Source organism: Gobius niger (genome assembly GCF_951799975.1).
Source record: "Gobius niger genome assembly, chromosome: 13".
NCBI classification, from domain to species: Eukaryota; Metazoa; Chordata; class Actinopteri; order Gobiiformes; family Gobiidae; genus Gobius; species Gobius niger.
The window spans coordinates 28,479,604-28,497,892 of NC_136864.1; the positions used below are offsets into that span (position 1 = coordinate 28,479,604).

An 18,289-nucleotide genomic window follows, 5' to 3' on the forward strand; every position below is an offset into this window, starting at 1 on the left:
ATCAATGTCATCTTACTGCATTACGCGCCTCGCCGTGCCCCGTGTTCATCACTGTCGTTTTTGTTTTTTTTTGTCTGATCTTGTCATGTTTTTGCGTCTCGCTTACCGAGCACAGCGTACGTAGCCGAGGAGGACGTCTGCTTCTGCCGCTGCTGCTGCTGCTGCAGGCTGCCGCCGCTTCTGTCCGGTTGCTCACTTGGCACCGTCCGGTCCATCCTGTCCGCTGTCCCCTCGGTGTCTTCTGCGGAGATCGCGTCCCCACTGCTGCTACTGCTACTGCTGCTGCTGCTACTGCTGCTGGTGCTGGTGGTGGTGGTGGTGTCGCTGTCCGCTCCCGTCTGCATCGCGTGTTGTTGGCACAGGTAGGAGACGTTTTAGGGGGGGCGGGTAAGGCAGGAGGAACCCCCCCGCGGTGTGGCGTGGCGGGATGGGTCGAGTCGCTGCGAGGGGACAGACGGACGGACGAGATAAAGGCGGGAGGGGAGCGGATCACGGCATGGTGTCCGCGCGTCCCGAGCGCACAAGCACCAGTCGTGACCGGGCTGTGACGACACGGAGCGGGGAGACACCGCGAACGGTCGCTAACATGCGCTGACGTCACGGAGCGCGCACGTATGTTTGGGAGGCGGACACGCGGGGTGGACCTCGGGGAGCGAGTTTGGCCAAAGGAGTCGAAGCGGGAAACTGTCACTGAAATGGGAAGAATGGCTTAAGTTATGACTTGCTAGAACTTGCTAGTGAAGCCGCTGTTGAAGCCACAGCTGCCCGTGGGGGAGAGGGAAGTGAGGCTGCCAATCCGTGCCATCGGCCCATCCAAGTCCGATTTTTATTTTATTATTTTTATTGATTGACTGCGGAATTCTTCCGCAGTCAATTATTGGTTTTCATGTTCTTTATTATTATTCCTCTTCCATCTTTTTCCTGATTTTCTAGAGCTTTCAGCACCTTCATGCTTTGTGCAATTTATGCAAGTTATGCATCAAAACGTTCCGCATGTTGAGGAGAAGGGTGCTATTACTTTTGGGACTTCTGCAACTTACGGTTTTTCCGCAATCGGCCAAAATGTCGGAGATTTTTCCCATTGACTTATAATGGGGCTGCCGCAAATCCATGCTTTTCTGCACTTTTTTCTGCATTTTATGCAATTTCTGCACTTTGTGCATGTTCAGCTTCTGCAACTTGTGGGTTTTGAGAAAAAAGTGTCCTTCTGCAGATTTCCAGTTTTTTTATACGAGAGTTTGAAATTTTTGCATTGGTGTGTATGGGGGAATCCAGCCAATGGGGAGAGTCCAGGACTTTCAGCCATTTGTGCAGCTTCTGCCAATCAAGCACTTTCAACAGTTTGACCAGTTTATGGAATACAAAAGTTTATGAAATATTAACAATTTATGCAAAGTAACCACTTTATGGGATTTAACCAGTTAATGCATTTTAAACCGTTTATGCAACTTAAGAGTTTATGCCATTTAGGATTTATGAATTTTAAAGAGTTTATGCAATTTACATAATTTATGCAAATTGACCCATTCATGCATTTTGCCACTTTATACAGTTTATGCAACATGACATTTTATGCATTTTACCAGTTTACCAGTTTATGCAAATTAGATTATGCAAATTAAGCAATTTATGCAATTTGAACCGTTTATGCAATTTCTGCATTCGCTTCCCGCATTTCCGCAGTCAATCGCAATTGCGCAGCCATTGCATTTCTAGTTTTTATTACAACTTTAAAGTATAAACGTAGTGCCCAAAGGCATTGACGGCTGGGTTCATGAATATTAAAACATAGCATCAAAGATCAGCCTCTTATCAATGTCCCATAATTTGATTTTAAAACAATCCAAAGCAGGACAGTCCCACAGTCCTGGAATTTTGTTTAGTAACTTTGTTGCAAATAGAAATGGAGATCGGTCCAGTGCTCGACTCGTGGGGAACTCGATGCCCAGATGGACAAGTGTTTTATTCCGTGTTTCAATAGGAGTTCTTTTTAATGGTTGGACATAGGGACTGGAGAGCCTTTGGCAGTAATCCTCGTAACAGCTTGTAGCCATAGCACATAACTGCAAAGTCTCTTCTGTGTAGTAGCAAGTTATGATTTTTAATTTATTAATTGTCTTGGAGAGTAAATACTACGCTGACAGGAAAGGCGAAGGGAGAGAGGGTTACAGTGCATCCAATTATACAATTATATTTTTTTTCACTCAAAATTGGCTGTAAATACTGTTTAAAGTGGCGTTAGCCCGCAGTTAGCTTTGCCCGTTAGCCTGCTAGCTTCTTCTTCGTGATTACATTAGTGTGTATTGCTTTCTCCGCACCGGTGGCAGTCAAGTTGCAAACATGGTTTTCTGTCCAGAGACACCAGGGGGAGATGAAAGACCCTCCAGTCATCCCATAAACACTTGTATTACCCCCACAGGGACTACGGAAAGGATTTATTAAGGTAAATAAGTTACTTAGTACTGCTTTAAAGGAGCCAGTTTGAGTTCTTCGTAGTCCTCATCTGTAACTGGTTGCGTGTAGGAGTAATGTAGTGTGATCCTAATGGCTCGGCGTTGGAGTTTTTCCAAGCGGTTAGTTTGTGTGGCATTTAGAGTGGCCCAGACAGGTGATGCATATTCAAAATGAGGTAGAATATAACATTTATACAGTCTCGTTAATAGATTCTTGTCATTAACAGAGAGGGAGAATCTACGAAGGAGGAACATTTGAGAGGCGTCGTCCACGTGTTTGTCAAATGTGAGATCGCTTGTAATCCAAAATCCTAGATGGAGATGTTCATTATCCATTTCGACTGGACCGATAACCAATCCACACAGTGCTTATTTGCACATCACTTAAAGGGACACTTTTGGGCTGCTCTGATGCATTGGGGGAAGTGACCTCATACTATTAGTAAGGTTGCCTCATTTGAAAGCTAAGACCTACAAAACTGATCCTCACTTTTGTGTTGCATTTTTGTCATGTGTTTTGTTTTCGGCTCTTTTGTTGTTGCTTTATTGTTGCTTTTCCAGCACGTTTTTGTTGCTTCTTTGTTGCTATTTTTGGGGTCACTTTTTTGTCACTCTTTTGCGGCTCTTTTCTTGCTTTTTCATCACTTTTTAATTGCGTTTTTATTTGTTGTGTTTTCATCCTCTTTTTTTCGTCGTTATTTTGAGACTTTTATCGAGAAGCGTTTAGATTTGCTGAACTGGAGTAAATGTGCTGAGTTCATCCCCCCGCCTGAACCAAGTGCATTTTCTCCAGTTTCGGCTTTACCCAAATCTAAAAGCTGCTCCACAGTGTAACGCCTCATTTGAAAGCTAAGACATACCAAAGTGCTAATAACTATTTTGTTTCGCTGTCTGCACGTTTTTGTCTCTTTTTGTTGTGTTTGTCGAGTTTTCATCCTAGTTTTTGCTGCTCTTTTGATGCTCTTTTTTAAGCTCATAGATTCGGGTAAAGCCAAACTGGAGAAAATGTGCTCGGTTCAGGCGGGGGGTAAGAGGTTAAAGGAACAGGCCAGCGTTTTCCCACACTGAGATATGTTCTTGCCTGAGCTTAGACGAGTTGATGCGTACCTGTCTGGTCTTTGTTTGTGCCCTCAGTCACGCAGGACGACCAAAGATGTTGTTCGCATTTGGCCTCTCCCAGTGTATTCCTATGGCTCCAAACGGAGGTGGAGTTAGAAGCGATCGCGCTCTTCCACGGGCACGCACAAAGACCAAAGACAGGTACGCATCAACTCGTCTAAGCTCAGGTAAGAACATATCACAGTATGGAAAAACTTTTAAGCTTTTAGATTTGGGCAAAGCCAAACAGGATTAAATGTGCTCGGTTCAGGCGGGAGGTAAGAGGTTAAAAAATGATGAGTCAACACTTAATTCATCATGAAAAATTCATTAGTTAAGTGTGACTAACACTTAAGTGAAGTATGTGAAGAACTATTCATTATGAGTCAGGCATTAACTGTAGTAATTAAGTATTAACTAACGAATTGTTCATGAGGAATTAAGTGTTATCTTGTCATTTCTTAAAGGGATATTTCAGGATTTTTGACATAGGGCCTCACTTCCTAGTTATCCAGAGTGTCGATGATTTATGGAGATATATTTTTTGTAATTCATGCAGTTTCGTGGCGCTAGGCTAGTGCAAGGCTAGCGCATTTCTATGGTATCAGCTAGCCTGCATTAAAAAACAGTGTGACCCGCTCCACAGAGCACCTGAGGCAAATCACTTATAACACCAGACTAACCATATAAATGTCTGTGTCCATAGAATAATCTTTGGAATATAACTGACCTTGCATCACATGAATGTTCGCATTTTGAGGGACTATTTTGTAGCAGATCACTCCGCCGCTGCGTAGCTTATACACAAAGCTGATGCCGCTCAAATATAAGTTATTTTAGATGCAAAATGGTTACAATAATTCTATCGACACAGAAATTTATATGGTTAGACTGTTTTTAATGCAGGCTAGCTGATACCATAGACATGCGCTAGCCTTGCATTAGCCTAGCGCCACGAAACTCTTCAACCATAAGAACTGCATTGAATTACAAAAAACAATATCTCCAGAATTCAGCGACACTCTGGATAACTAGGACATGAGGCCCCATGTCAGATATCCTGAAACATCCCTTTAAGGCTAAATAAGGTGCAGTTATTATAAAGTGTTACCAAAATAGGTACAATCCCTAAATAAATGCCATAATTAAAGCAGTACTAAGTAACTCTTCCCCCTAGAGGCCATAAGCGCAACTGCAGGTGTAGTAGCAAGTTACGATTTTTTAACTTATTAATTGTCTTGGAGAGTAAATACTACGCTGACAGGAAAGGTTAAAGGGAGAGAGGGTTACTGTGCATCCAATTATACAATGGGAATATTTTTTTTCACTCAAACTTGGCTGTAAATACGGTTTAAAGTGACGTTAGCCCGCAGTTAGCTTTGCCCGTTAGCATGTTAGCTTCTTCTTCGTGATTCCATTAGTGTGTATTGCTTTCTCCGGACCGGTGGCAGTCAAGTTGCAAACATGGTTTTCTGTCCAGAGACACCAGGGGGCGATGAAAGACCCTCCAATCATCCCATAAACACTTGTATTACCCCCACAGGGACTACGAAAAGGATTTATTAAGGTAAATACGTTACTTAGTACTGCTTTAAGTCAATTATCACTAACTGCAACATTTTCCCAATCAAAAATAAAAACAACTTTATACTCTAACAAAGTGTCATTACTTCAGTGTTTGTCCCATGGAAATATATAATGAAAGCATTTGCAGGATACTTTCTTACACACATACTGTTTGTAGTGACAAAAAGCTTTTGTTGAGCTTTTTGTCACTTTTTGTTGAATTTTTGTAATTTTTTTGTTGAATTTTTGTAATTTTTTTGTTGAATTTTTGTCACTTTTTGGTTGAGCTTTTTGTCACTTTTTGTTGAATTTTTGTAATTTTTTTGTTGAATTTTTGTAATTTTTTTGTTGAGTTTTTGTCACATTTTTGTTGAATTTTTGTCACATTTTTGTTGAGCTTTTTGTCACTTTTTGTTGAATTTTTGTTATTTTTTAGTTGAGTTTTTGTTGAATTTTTGTTGAATTTTTGTCACTTTTTGGTTGAGCTTTTTGTCACTTTTTGTTGAATTTTTGTAATTTTTTTGTTGAATTTTTGTCACTTTTTGGTTGAGCTTTTTGTCACTTTTTGTTGAATTTTTGTAATTTTTTTGTTGAATTTTTGTTATTTTTTTGTTGAGTTTTTGTCACATTTTTGTTGAATTTTTGTCACATTTTTGTTGAGCTTTTTGTCACTTTTTGTTGAATTTTTGTTATTTTTTAGTTGAGTTTTTGTTGAATTTTTGTTGAATTTTTGTCACTTTTTGGTTGAGCTTTTTGTCACTTTTTGTTGAATTTTTGTAATTTTTTTGTTGATTTTTTGTAATTTTTTTGTAGAGTTTTTGTCACATTTTTGTCTGATGTATGATGGTTATTTGGCTAAATGTACAACGCTAACAGTAACGGCACCTCACCGTAAGCAGTCGTCCCTGTTCCACATCTACAGAGGACCGTCAGTTCAAGAGTCACATGAGAAGTGCCCGACAGCTCGCTCTTAAACCCTCCTCGAGCTCAGCGTGTTGACACAGAGCTTACGACGCCGCAAACCAGTTCACACGAGCGCGCCACAGAAAGAACCGCTTCCAAAGGTCAACCAAAAGGTCCCACGTGAACAAAAACCGGGCCCTCGGTCGCCATGAAGGCGTTTGATTTCCCGCCTCCGCAAAAAGCCGCTTCACAGAGTCCGCCGTCCACGTCAAAGAGCTCTCCGTAAGCCGTATCGACCGCCGCCTCACCCTTCTGTCAATACGCTCATATCAAAGTGGGCACGGGGGAGTCGCCGTCACGTGCAGATCCATCACGCTGAAGAGCTGAAAACCGAAACCCGTGACGCAGGAGGAAGCCACGTGCCAATCAACGAAACGGGCCCAGATGCAGACGGCGCAGGTTGTGGCCTCGCCGAGGGGGAGGGAGGTTTGTTCTGGGGGAATCACGATTTTTTACCCTTTATTGTTGTTTTCTGGTGGAACATATTCATCACACACGGCCCTCGGATCCCAGACCGGATTTTTTAAATTGAACGCTCCGTCCCCGTGCAAATGAATGGAGAAGCCGGGTGATATAAGGCGAGGTGTGTTTTTGTCCTTTAGTGGCCATTGGGTGTGTATCAGATCCATAATTTGAGTTAGCATTTAGCTCAGAAGACACTTTAATTCACTCATTTTGGTCAGACAAGTGCGACCTATATACTGTGTAATGCATAAGTATCGTCCCCCCTTTAACTTTTCGACATTTTGCCATACTATGGACCATAAACTTAAATATTATGCAATGGATTATGCAAAATCGACTTTTTCAAACTTTACATCATGTTATTATGTCACTCCCTCATTAAAAACATGCCTGAAGTGTTGCCTTGGCACATTCACGTATTCTTGAGTAATCTGTAAAAACTCTGATGGCGGCCATTTTAGGGATAGGTTTGCCTGAGTCCTCCTAGGAACGCCCCCACCTCCTGGAGACGCCTCCGAGCTTTCTTCACCAGCCGAGTAACCAACCACTGCCCCTCAGCAGAACCCCCTCCCCACTGATGCCACAGACAGCGTGTGGAGGGGGCGTGTCGGAAAGGCTCAGAGGTTCTTAAAGAGACAGAGGCCTATTTCAAGACATTCGCTACAGCCATTTTGAGAGAGCAATTTTATACAAGGCAGTTATTCTAATTTACTGCAGTTACAGACCAACAGAAGGTTTGGTCATCATTGTAGTGTGATATAGACTGGTGCTATGTGATTGAAAAAAGCAGAATACCCCCTCTTTAACCAATCGCCTTCAGGAGTTGCCTGATGATTTCTGAATGATACATGTTGACCCAATGACTAAATAGAGTCTACCTGTGTGTAATCTAATGTCAGTTCAAATACAGCTGCTCTGTGATGGTCTCAGGTCTGTGAAGAGACTATTGTGGAGCAGAAGTATCATGAAGTCCAAGAACACACCAGACAGGTCCGGGATAAAGTTACTGAGAAATATAAAGCTGGGTTTGGTTATAAAAAGATTTGAACATCTCTCAAAGTACAGTTAAATACACCATCCAGGAATGGAAAGAGTCTGACATCACTGCAAACCTACCAAGACCCGGCCGTCCTCCTAAACTTACTGACCAGAGCTGGTACCAAGAAGCCTATGATGACCCTGGATGAACTGCAGAGAGCTACAGCTCAGGTGGGGGAAACTGTCCACAGAACCACTACTAGTCGTACACGGCACAAATCTGGACTTTAAGACAGAGTGGCATTTTTAAAAGAAAACCATAAGAAGTCCTGTTATATTTGTGCAGTGTACGACTAATAGTTATTCTGTGTACAGTTTAATTTCAATTAAATATATTTATGTTTATGGTACATAGTATGGCAAAATGTTGAAAAGTTAAAAGGGGCCCATACTTATGTACTTTTTCTTTTTCCTTTATGAATTTAGTTGGTGCGGCTAATATTCAGGTCCATAGTTCGGAATTTACGGTACACTGAGCAGGCTAACAGGCTAGCCTACTTGCTAACGGTCCTTTCACAGTTAAAGCCACACTGCGCACAATTTTCCCCAATAAATAACATTGAAATACAAGCATTTATTTTCTGACAGATATTTCCATCATTGAAAAATACCTCATAAATGTACAAACAAACATGTGCTTTTGCTGTGAGCGGCTCAGCTTTACTAAGACATGACTGTAATTTTACCAGGACAGGGCACGTCTCCAGCTCGTTTCCATGGAGATGTGACTAAAGTCAGCAGAATTTGAGATTTAAACAGGTTCGGGTCTCATCAAAATCCATTTTTTGATTACCCACATTATTTTCTGTGCCGAGCTGGTCAATGGGAGCATCTTTTGTGTCGATTGCAACAGTATGGCCCAAAATGTTACGCGGCGTGCCTTTAACTTGATCTTCCGGGAGCTGCAGCGACAGACACGAGGAGCGGTGATCAGGGGTCAGCGAGGGACAAGAGAAACAGTCACATTACTATTAGGTAAGAAGAATGGGACGCAAGATTCCTGGGAGACTGAGCGCCAAAACAAACATATTCACGTTGTTGTTGTATTAAGGGTATGTCTCTCCAAATATTTACTTGGGAATATGCAACGTCAAAGGCGGTTTTATGAAAATGCGACACAAAATTCCACTAAAGTTTGTTTCAGAAGGATTTTCCATTCATCTCATTTTTCCGCCTAAACCAAATGCATTCTGTCCTCTTTTGGCTGTGTGACACCTCATTTGAAAGCTAAGACCCACAAAACTGACCTTTTTCCTCGCGTTGTTGCTGTGGTGTGTCACCTTTTGTATGTATTTTTTATTTTTTTTCATTTTTGTGACATTTTTGTTGAATTTTTGTCACATTTTTGTTACATTTTTGTTGAGCTTTTTGTCACATTTTTGTTGAATTTTTGTCACATTTTGGTTGAGTTTTTGTTGAGTTTTTGTCACTTTTTGTTGAATTTTTGTAATTTTTTTGTTGAATTTTTGTAATTTTTTTGTTGAGTTTTTGTCACATTTTTGTTGAATTTTTGTCACATTTTTGTTGAGTTCCCAAGAATCTTTTTGATTGGGGTAAAGCCAAACTGGAGAAAATGGGATCCGTTCAGGTGGGGGTTAAGAGGTTAATGAGCCACGAATGAGCCACGATCATTCAGAAGCAGCAATGCCCCACTTTGGCCACTAGATGGAGCCAGTAAACAGCGATAAGTGTAATACAAAGCCATGAAGCCACAGCAGAAATAGAACTTCTAGTGAACATGGAGTGGTCAAAGTGGGCGTATGAATATTAGTTTTTAAATATACACTGCTCAAAAAAACTTAGGGCACACTCAAAAAACACAATGCAACTTCAAGTCAGTCAAATTTCTGGGATATCAGACTGTCCAGTTAGGAAGCCACGCTTATTGTGAATCAGTTTCACTTGGTGTTGTGGAAATTAAACAGACAACAGGTGGAAATGAGCAGCAATTAGCAAGATCACTCCAAAAGAGGAATGGTTTTGCAGGTGGTGACCACAGACCATTTCCCTGTCTTCATCCTTTGTACCGTATTTTTGGAACACTTTTGCATTTGTCCAGTGTTCTCACCACTAGAGGTATCATGAGGAGCATCTACAACCCACAGAAGTCGCTCAGGGAGTGATGCTCATCCAAAATGGCACGTCCATTTGTGCTGTGGCAAGAAGGTTTGCTGTGTCTCCCAGCGCAGTGTCCAGAGCATGGAGGAGATACCAGGAGACAGGCCAGTACACCAGGAGACCTGGGGGGGGCGACCGAGGTCAACAACCCAGCAGCAGGACCGCTATCTGCTCATTTGTGCACGGAGAAACAGGAGAAGCACTGCCCGAGCCCTACAAAATGACCTCCAGAGGGCCACAAATGTGCATGTTGGTCCTCAAACGGTCAGAAACCGACTCCATGAGGGTGGTATGAGGGCGTTGGGCCGGTGCTTACTGCCCAACACCGTGCAGCCCGATTGGCATTTGCCCGAGAACACAGCGATTGGCAGATTGGCCATTGGTGCCCTGTGCTCTTCACGGATGAGAGCAGGTTCACCCTGAGCACATGTGACAGACGTGACAGAGTCTGGAGACGCCCTGGAGAACGTTCTGCTGCTGCAACATCATCCAGCATGACCGGTTTGGTGGTGGGTCAGTGATGGTCTGGGGAGGCATTTCATTGGAGGGCCGCACAGCCCTCCATGTGCGAGCCAGAGGTTCCCTGACTGGCATTGGGGACCGGGATGAGATCCTCAGACCTATTGTAAGACCATATGCTGGTGCTGTGGGCCCTGGGTTCCTTCTGATGCCTGATAATGCCAGGCCACATGTGGCAAGAGTGTGTCAGCAGCTCCTGCATGATGAAGGTATTGATGTTATGGACTGGCCTGCCCGTTCCCCAGACTTAAATCCAATAGAACACATCTGGGACATCATGTCTCGGTCCATCCATCAACGCCACGTCGCACCACAGACTGTCCAGGAGCTGACTGATGCTCTAATCCAGGTCTGGGAGGAGATCCCTCAGGAGGACATCCGTGGTCTCCTCAGGAGCATGCCCAGGCGTTGTAGGGAGTGCATTCAGGCACGTGGAGGCCACACACACGACTGAGGATGATACAGACTCGTTTGGAGGAATTTCTACAGAATTTGGATCAACCAGTGACCTGATTTGTCACTTTGATTTTGACTCTAATTTTGGATCCAGACCTCCAGGGGCTGAGAATTTGATTTCCATTTATCATTCTTATGTCATTTTGTTCTCAACACATTGCCCTACACTATGAATAAAGATTTTCATCCGAAAAATCGAATTGATTGACATTTAGGATGTGTTTTTTGAGTGTGCCCTAAGTTTTTGTGAGCAGTGTACATTCACCCATATAAAAATGACTGGTATCAGTATCGGTATTGGTATCGAGAAAAATGACCCCTAAAGTATCGGTATCGTATCGATTCCCAAAATGTGGCATCGCCCATCCCTACTGCAAACACTTCGAACAGCGCGTCTACCAATGTCTGCAAACTTCAGTCAAAGCCGTGCTGCTAACCATCACCAAAGAAAAAGAATAAAATACAAGGATTCATTTCATTCTGTGTGTGTTTTATTTGATATATTTATCTATGGACAACAAACTTGCGTTCAGGTGTCTGGGTTAGTCCGCTGCGACTGAGCACACTGCCATCGTGGGCCAACCTGACCCACATGTTTTTGGAGGTCGGGGAAACCAGAGTACTACTTTAGTGCAGGGTGTCAGAATAGCCCAGAGCTGCTGTTTGGATGTGAACTGCTTTCTACCCTCATAGATTATTTTGCTTGTGGAGGCTCCAAAGGCTTGAGGTCAGGTTTGGATTGGTTTATTTGGTCAGGACAGTGCGTGTTACATGCATGGGTCTCATGCATGTAAACACGCTACGCCGGATTGGGCTAATTTCCATCCGTCGTCCCCCACTTGCACTCTCAAACACACTCTCATTCATCCTGCTCTATTGTCCGGAGTTCCCGGAGAAAACCTACGCAGACACAGAACATGTCAACTCCACACAGAAAGGCTCTGCCTAAGTGGAACTCAAACCGCTGCGCTACCGTGCGAGGGGGTCCACATCATGAGTTTCTCTCCTTTAATGCCCATAGCAGCCAATGATGCAGAGGTATTCTTTACAGCAGGACATGGTGCATTGTCAAACATGACTCCGCCCCCTCCTTGCTAACGTCACAGCCTTGTTGGGACATGGTGGCCATTCACCAACCATCCACTACTCCATCCATCTGACCATCCAGGGTAGTCTTCATGTATTTCTGAGACACTGCAGCCGTTTCTGCTCGTCAGCTTCAATGAACAGTTATGGGGAGACCGGATAGAAGGTTTATGCACAACTGCAGCCTCTGGAGGGTCCTACACCTTGATGTTCGGGAGACTCCAGAGGCACCAGAAGCTTCAAATACCTGTCTGCTGCTTTGTAGCCGCTGTTAATCTTAATCTGATGTATTTGTCTGGCAGAAACCGTCCTCATTGTGCCTTTATCTGCACAAACTTGTGTGTGCTCTGAATCAGCCACAAATCTCTTCACAGTACGATGATTACACTTAATCTTTCATGAAATATCGAAGGTACAAAAAATGACTTTTCAGACAGTTGCAGCCGTTTTTCAAAGCGTAAAAATCAGTCCTGTTGTAATTTCAGATTATTTAAATAAAAGAAAGTGTGCCATTTATCGATTGAGTCTTAGATATTATGAGTTATCTGGCAGGCATTATTGAAATTTTATATTAAAAAGAAAATAACAATGAAAATATAGCCACAAGCGGCGATTATCGGCCCTCGCCGATCAATCTAAATTTACAGTATTGCTACTGCCTTTATGTTTGTTTGTTTTTTTAGTTTTTTCTCTAAAAAAGTTTTTTGACAATGCTGAGAACTCTGCTCTTAATTTATACATTATACAGAGAAAAATGTGTACACCGCGTTCAAAATTATAATGCAAATGACATTTTTCTCTGATTTCCTAAACTCAAATGAGAGTCAGCATCATTTTCAAGTCTTTAACTGGTAGAGGATCATTTAAATGTGGTTGAAAAAATCTCCCAGTGATAACAGTATTTTTTTCCAAAATAAATATAGTAAAAAAACTCAAAATCTACTGTTCCAAATTATTATGCAACTCATCGTCTCAATACATTTTAAAGCTTGTAATTAATTGAAAATGGTCATTTGTTGAATTTGCAGCATTAGGAGGTCATATTTACTGAAATCAAATCCTACTTCAATCAAAAACATCTCAATAGGTCAAGTTATATTTTACCACAGGACCTTCTTTGAGCAACTTCAAAATTCTTAAATCCATTAAACCTGTGAGTTTTTGGAGAGTTTCTGCTTGGATTTCTTTGCTGGATGTTTGTGTGGCCTTCGCTGTTACGTTCCGGGCATTTTGGATGCCCCCCCCAGCTGCCCTAACTAGACGGCATCTCGTCATAGAAGAGGGCGTGGCTTCGCCGAGGGGGGAAATAGAATCTTTTGGGAAACACATTTTTTCACTCTTTTTATGGCGGAATATGAACTTATTCCTCACACATAAATCAAGTCAAGTGTAAATCAGGTCCATATGGATATTTTCTCACAGCAGATTGTTCAGTAGAAGTGAAAAAACGGCAGTTGTAGCAAGCGCTAGCTAACCGTTAGCATTAGCCCGATTCTAACATGAGGAATTCTGTTAGCATTCTCCGTTATTTATGTATTTATGGGCTGTTGAACCATTTTGCTCCTCTCCATGTCTTTGTATCTTTATTTAGTAGAAAACTATATTCATAATTCAGCATTTGTTAGATAAGTTTTTGAATAATTAGAGAAAGTTTAGATTTTTTCAAAATTGTTTTCCCCCTTAACTGTTTTCAAACATGACCATATATGGGCGATTCCAGAGATGCCGTCTGTATCTATCCAAAGCTGTGAGATCTATATGACATCATCACATTCTAGAACCTGAAAGCATCGTCGCGGCAACAGAACATATATGGAACATGGGGGCAGTGATGTCATGACGACCATTTGACCACTTGGCCACATCCGAGCGTCCCACACAGAAGGAGACGGCTGTGAGCTCAAGACGCACGACGATAACCTCTCTTAACTTGGTTTGAAGGCTGCAAATCCAACGCCGCTCTTTAATTTCACTTTACAGAGTACGCTTTGCTTAAGACGTTGGCAAGATGAGCAAACAAAGCACCGCTGAGACCCATCGAGTCATGAATAACTCCAAAGTTATGGATTATTTACGATTCCAAGCCTCCCGGGAAGATCTTCTCCAGCAAATCGAGGTTTTGATGACACAGGTAAATGAACAACACAAGAAGATTGTTCAAAAAGACTCCATCATCGAAATCCATGAACATGTGAATGGCCCTGGGGTCAGTACGCAGGTGAAAACATATGCGGAAAGCCAGGAAGAGGCATCATCGATCCTTCAGTCGTCCCGCAGCGATGCAGAAAAGGAGGATTTGCATATGCAGGTGGCGATGTTAAATTCATCTCTTTCTGAACAAGAGCAGATCACTGACGCTGCTATGAACAGAGTGGCAGAGCTGGAGAAAGCAGGGCCAGGCGACTCCAACAGCCAGTACCAAATAAATGGGCTTCAGAGGAAAGTGTCGAAGCTTGAATCTGTGCTCTGTGAAAGGAACAGGGCTTTGCAAGAAGCCGGGAGCAGAGTACAAACTTTGGAAGTTGAGAAAGGTGACCTGCAGTCGTCAGTGAAAAGTCTGCAAACGGCTTTAAGCAAGCAGCAAAAAGGTGCCGATGTCCAGAGCCGAGAGGAGGAGCTGCATGAAGAGGCACTCAGGCACAACTTCCCTCTTTCACAGGAAGGGAATAGTTTGGGGTCGAACCTGCAGTCAACACAAATGGACCTTTCTTTGCAGAACGCGATGTTAAAATCTGCTCTTTGCGAACAAGAGAAAGTCACTGCAGCTGCTCTGAGCCGAGTGGAGGAGCTGGAGAAAGCCTTCCAGGCTCTGGGAAAAACCGATGCCCTGCAGGAGAATCAGGCAAACGCAAAGGCTCAGAGCAAAGTCATCAGTCTGAATGGTGAGATAAATGGGCTAAAGACGGAAATTGAGAACCTAGAAATTGCCCTCAATGAGGAAAGAAGAAACCGAGTGCCCCAGAACCAATTCACTGACCTGCAAAAAAAGATGGCTGAATTACAGAAAGAAAAGGACAAACTAAGCTTGCAGAACAGCACCCTTAAATCTGTGATCCGTGACAAAACCATCACGACAAAGGGAGGGACTCAGTGCACGGAAAAAAGTCTGATGGACGAGAGAGGCCACATGCAGCAGGAAGTGGTGAAGATGCAGCGGGAAGTGGTGAAGCTTTGTGTGGAGAAGGCTGGACTCGAAGCAGAAAGAAACCAGCTTCGCTCGCAGGTCAGCCACCAAAAGTCTCTTCTCTGTGCAAAGACTTTGGCAGAGGATGAGGCTTTGAGAAAAGTAAAAAGTCTGGAAGAGGAGAAGGGCGGATTACAGGCGAAAGGTGATTCCCTGTACTCGAAGGTGGGAAGCCTAGAATCTGCCCTCTTGGAAAATAAAACAGCCCTGCAAAAGGCCCAGAGCAGAGTGCAATCTCTGGAGAAGGAAAGAGGCGGTCTGCAGGCCTCAGTGGCAAATCTAAAAACTGCCTTAACCAAACAGCAGAGGGACACAGAAGATGCTCGCTCCAAAGTGACTGAGCAGGAGCTAAGAAAACAGAGGGCCACAGCACAGGCCTTAGAGCAGAACCTCATTGTAGCCCGGGACATGTTTCGGACCATGGTTGAGAACGCCAGCACCAAAGTGTCTGCAGCCCTGGCAGAAAAGCAGGACATGGAGAAGAAGGCGCAGGACCTCAGACAGGAAACTGAGCGTCTAACAGCCGTCCACAGAGATGAGGTGAGCGCGTTGCGAAGCTCAGAAGAAGAACAGAGGGTCGTTCTGCGGCGTGAGATACAGAGGCTTTCTGACGCACTGAAGGCTTCGCAAGAGAACAACTCCGCTCTGCTCACGCGGACCCACGAGCTTCAGGAAACCGTCAGGACCAGAGAGGAGCAGCTTCAGGAGGCTGAGAGTCGGCGCAAACGGAAGTGGAAGTGGTTTGGCCGCCGCTAAACCCAATCCTACAAAGGACGTCAAAATAATCCCCCCACCCACACATATACCCACACATATACACAACAAAACACATGCAAAATGGTTACCCTATTCCCTTAAATTGAAAATGTTAGCTTTCCACCTGCTTTGCGTGTTTCTACAGCTAACACCAGAGGTAACAACGCTCCTGGTGATGTGATGACGAGGCAGAGGTCAGGCGGATGGACATAACAGGTCTGTCCGACTGACCACAGCTCAGAAACTCACCATGTCAACAGGAGCGGTGAAGCTTCTGAGCGTGGCGTGCAGTTAGCAGGGAAAGAAATGTCCATAATTAGTGTGAACAAATAATTTGGCAACAAACTAAAAGGGCTCCTCGGACGCAACAAAACAGATAGGCATCACTATTAATTCGATAAATGATTTCAGTGACACATTAAACGTCAGATTTAATGTGTCGCTGAACAAAACACATGCAGAAAGGTCACTCTAAACTACGTGGCAACTCGTCTAGTCACTTACATTGAACATGTTAGCTTTCCAGATGTTTCTGCACCTGCTTTGCGTGTTTCTACAGCTAACACCAGAGGTAACAATGCTCCTGGTGATGTGATGACGAGGCAGAGGTCAGGCGGATGGACATAACAGGTCTGTCCGACTGACCACAGCTCAGAAACTCACCATGTCAACAGGAGCGGTGAAGCTTCTGAGCGTGGAGTGCAGTTAGCAGGGAAAGGAGTGTCCATAATTAGTGTGAACAAATAATTTGGCAACAAACTAAAAGGGCTCCTCGGACATGACGAAACAAGACAATAGATAAGACAATAGCAATTGTATTGTGGCTATTAACTTAATTAACCCTAGCTTTGAATCCTAACCCCCAACCCCCAAACCTTGACCTAAACCCAATTCTAACCCTGACCCTCAAACCACATCCTGGCCTTAAAACATCCTCAAACGGTCCTGTCACAAAGTGAGGACAGCGCAAAATGTCACTTTAAAAAATTGTCCTCAGTCTGTTGGTCTTAAACTGGCAACACTGGAGATTATTAAAAAAAATAACAAACAAAACAACAATATTTAAAAATAATAACGTTAAAGAAATTAGATAATTTAAATCAAATATAATACAAACTAAAATCAAACATGATAAGCTAATTATAATAATAAATCATTATAAAATAACTGTATAAATAAATAAATAAATAGGACTAAAATAAATAGATAATAGATATTAGCTACAAGCTCAACTAAAAAGGTGGGTCTTGAGCCTGCTCTTAAAAATATGAACGCAATATCTGCAAACTAGGGATGGGCGGATCGATACCACAGTATCGATACCAAACGGCTACTTTTTGAGTATCGATATTGGGCAAAAAGTATCGATACTAATTTGCATATGTAAAAAGTAGGCGTGGCAGCAATTTTAAACATAAAAGGACAATTTCCATCTTTGTTCTGAGCCAAAACAGTCCACAGCAGCAGGGAGTTGAACTAAGCCAGCCATATCATTCTGGTTTATGTTAGAGGATAACATTAAATCGCCATTTATCACACTGGCTCAGGCTGTACAGTCGTACTATCTCTGTCATAGCCTTGACTGTGGGGCTCAGACTCTCTGCCACTGAATGCTTGTGTATCAGTGTGACGCTCTGAGAGGGTATTTATCCCTCTTCTGTGGAAGCATAGACAGACTTGAATGGTTGGACTAGAGCAATGTCACGAGTTCATGTCTCCGGGTCCCGCACCGATGCTAAATAAACTTCTCCTGCATAAGACATCCAGACCGCTGCCTGTTTTTCATCTATCCTGTTCGTGACGCCAAATTGTCAGAGAAATAACAATGGTGTTCGAGAGGATAGATGAAGAATAGGCAGCAAGTGGCTGAGAGCCTGAGCCCCACAGTCAAGGCTATGACAGAGATAGTACGACTGTACAGCCTGAGCCAGTGTGATAAATGACGATTTAATGTTATCCTCTAACAGTTTAGATTCTGTTAAAGTTACTATTAAAGTATTAGTTTTAAACTTTGTTTATGTATTTAATTTTACATTAACATTGTATAATTAGCCAGTTAAAGTAATATCATTTTAATGTACCTATTAATTATATAAAATAACCAGTTTTAGAAATGTATATTGATTGAAATACACTGCTCACAAAAACTTAGGGCACACTCAAAAAACACAATGTAACTCCAAGTCAGTCACATTTCTGGGATATCAGACTGTCCAGTTAGGAAGCCACGCTTACTGTGAATCAGTTTCACTTGGTGTTGTGGAAATTAAACAGACACAGGTGGAAATGAGCAGCAATTAGCAAAATCACTCCAAAAGAGGAATGGTTTTGCAGGTGGTGACCACAGACCATTTCCCTGTCTTCATCCTTTGTACCGTATTTTTGGAACACTTTTGCATTTGTCCAGTGTTCTCACCACTAGAGGCATCATGAGGAGCATCTACAACCCACAGAAGCTGCTCAGGGAGTGATGCTCATCTAAAATGGCACGTCCATTCGTGCTGTGGCAAGAAGGTTTGCTGTGTCTCCCAGCGCAGTGTCCAGAGCCTGGAGGAGATACCAGGAGACAGGCCAGTACACCAGGAGA

The 18,289-nt window shown here is 43.0% G+C and overlaps 1 protein-coding gene and 1 long non-coding RNA gene across 2 annotated transcripts in view; one reads left to right on the forward strand and one right to left on the reverse strand.

Moving 5' to 3' along the window:
- LOC306973279 (anoctamin-8-like) overlaps positions 1-465 on the reverse strand; it is a 35,585-nt gene extending 35,120 nt beyond the window's left edge. Inside the window, exon 1 of the mRNA XM_079570190.1 lies at positions 107-465. Coding sequence (XP_079426316.1) covers positions 107-344 — 238 coding nt within the window. The 5' untranslated portion in view covers positions 345-465. The remainder of the gene's footprint in view (positions 1-106) is intronic.
- Positions 1-18,289, forward strand: part of LOC306973284 — a 547,876-nt gene that overhangs the window by 363,814 nt on the left and 165,773 nt on the right. The gene's annotated exons all lie outside the window — the stretch shown is intronic.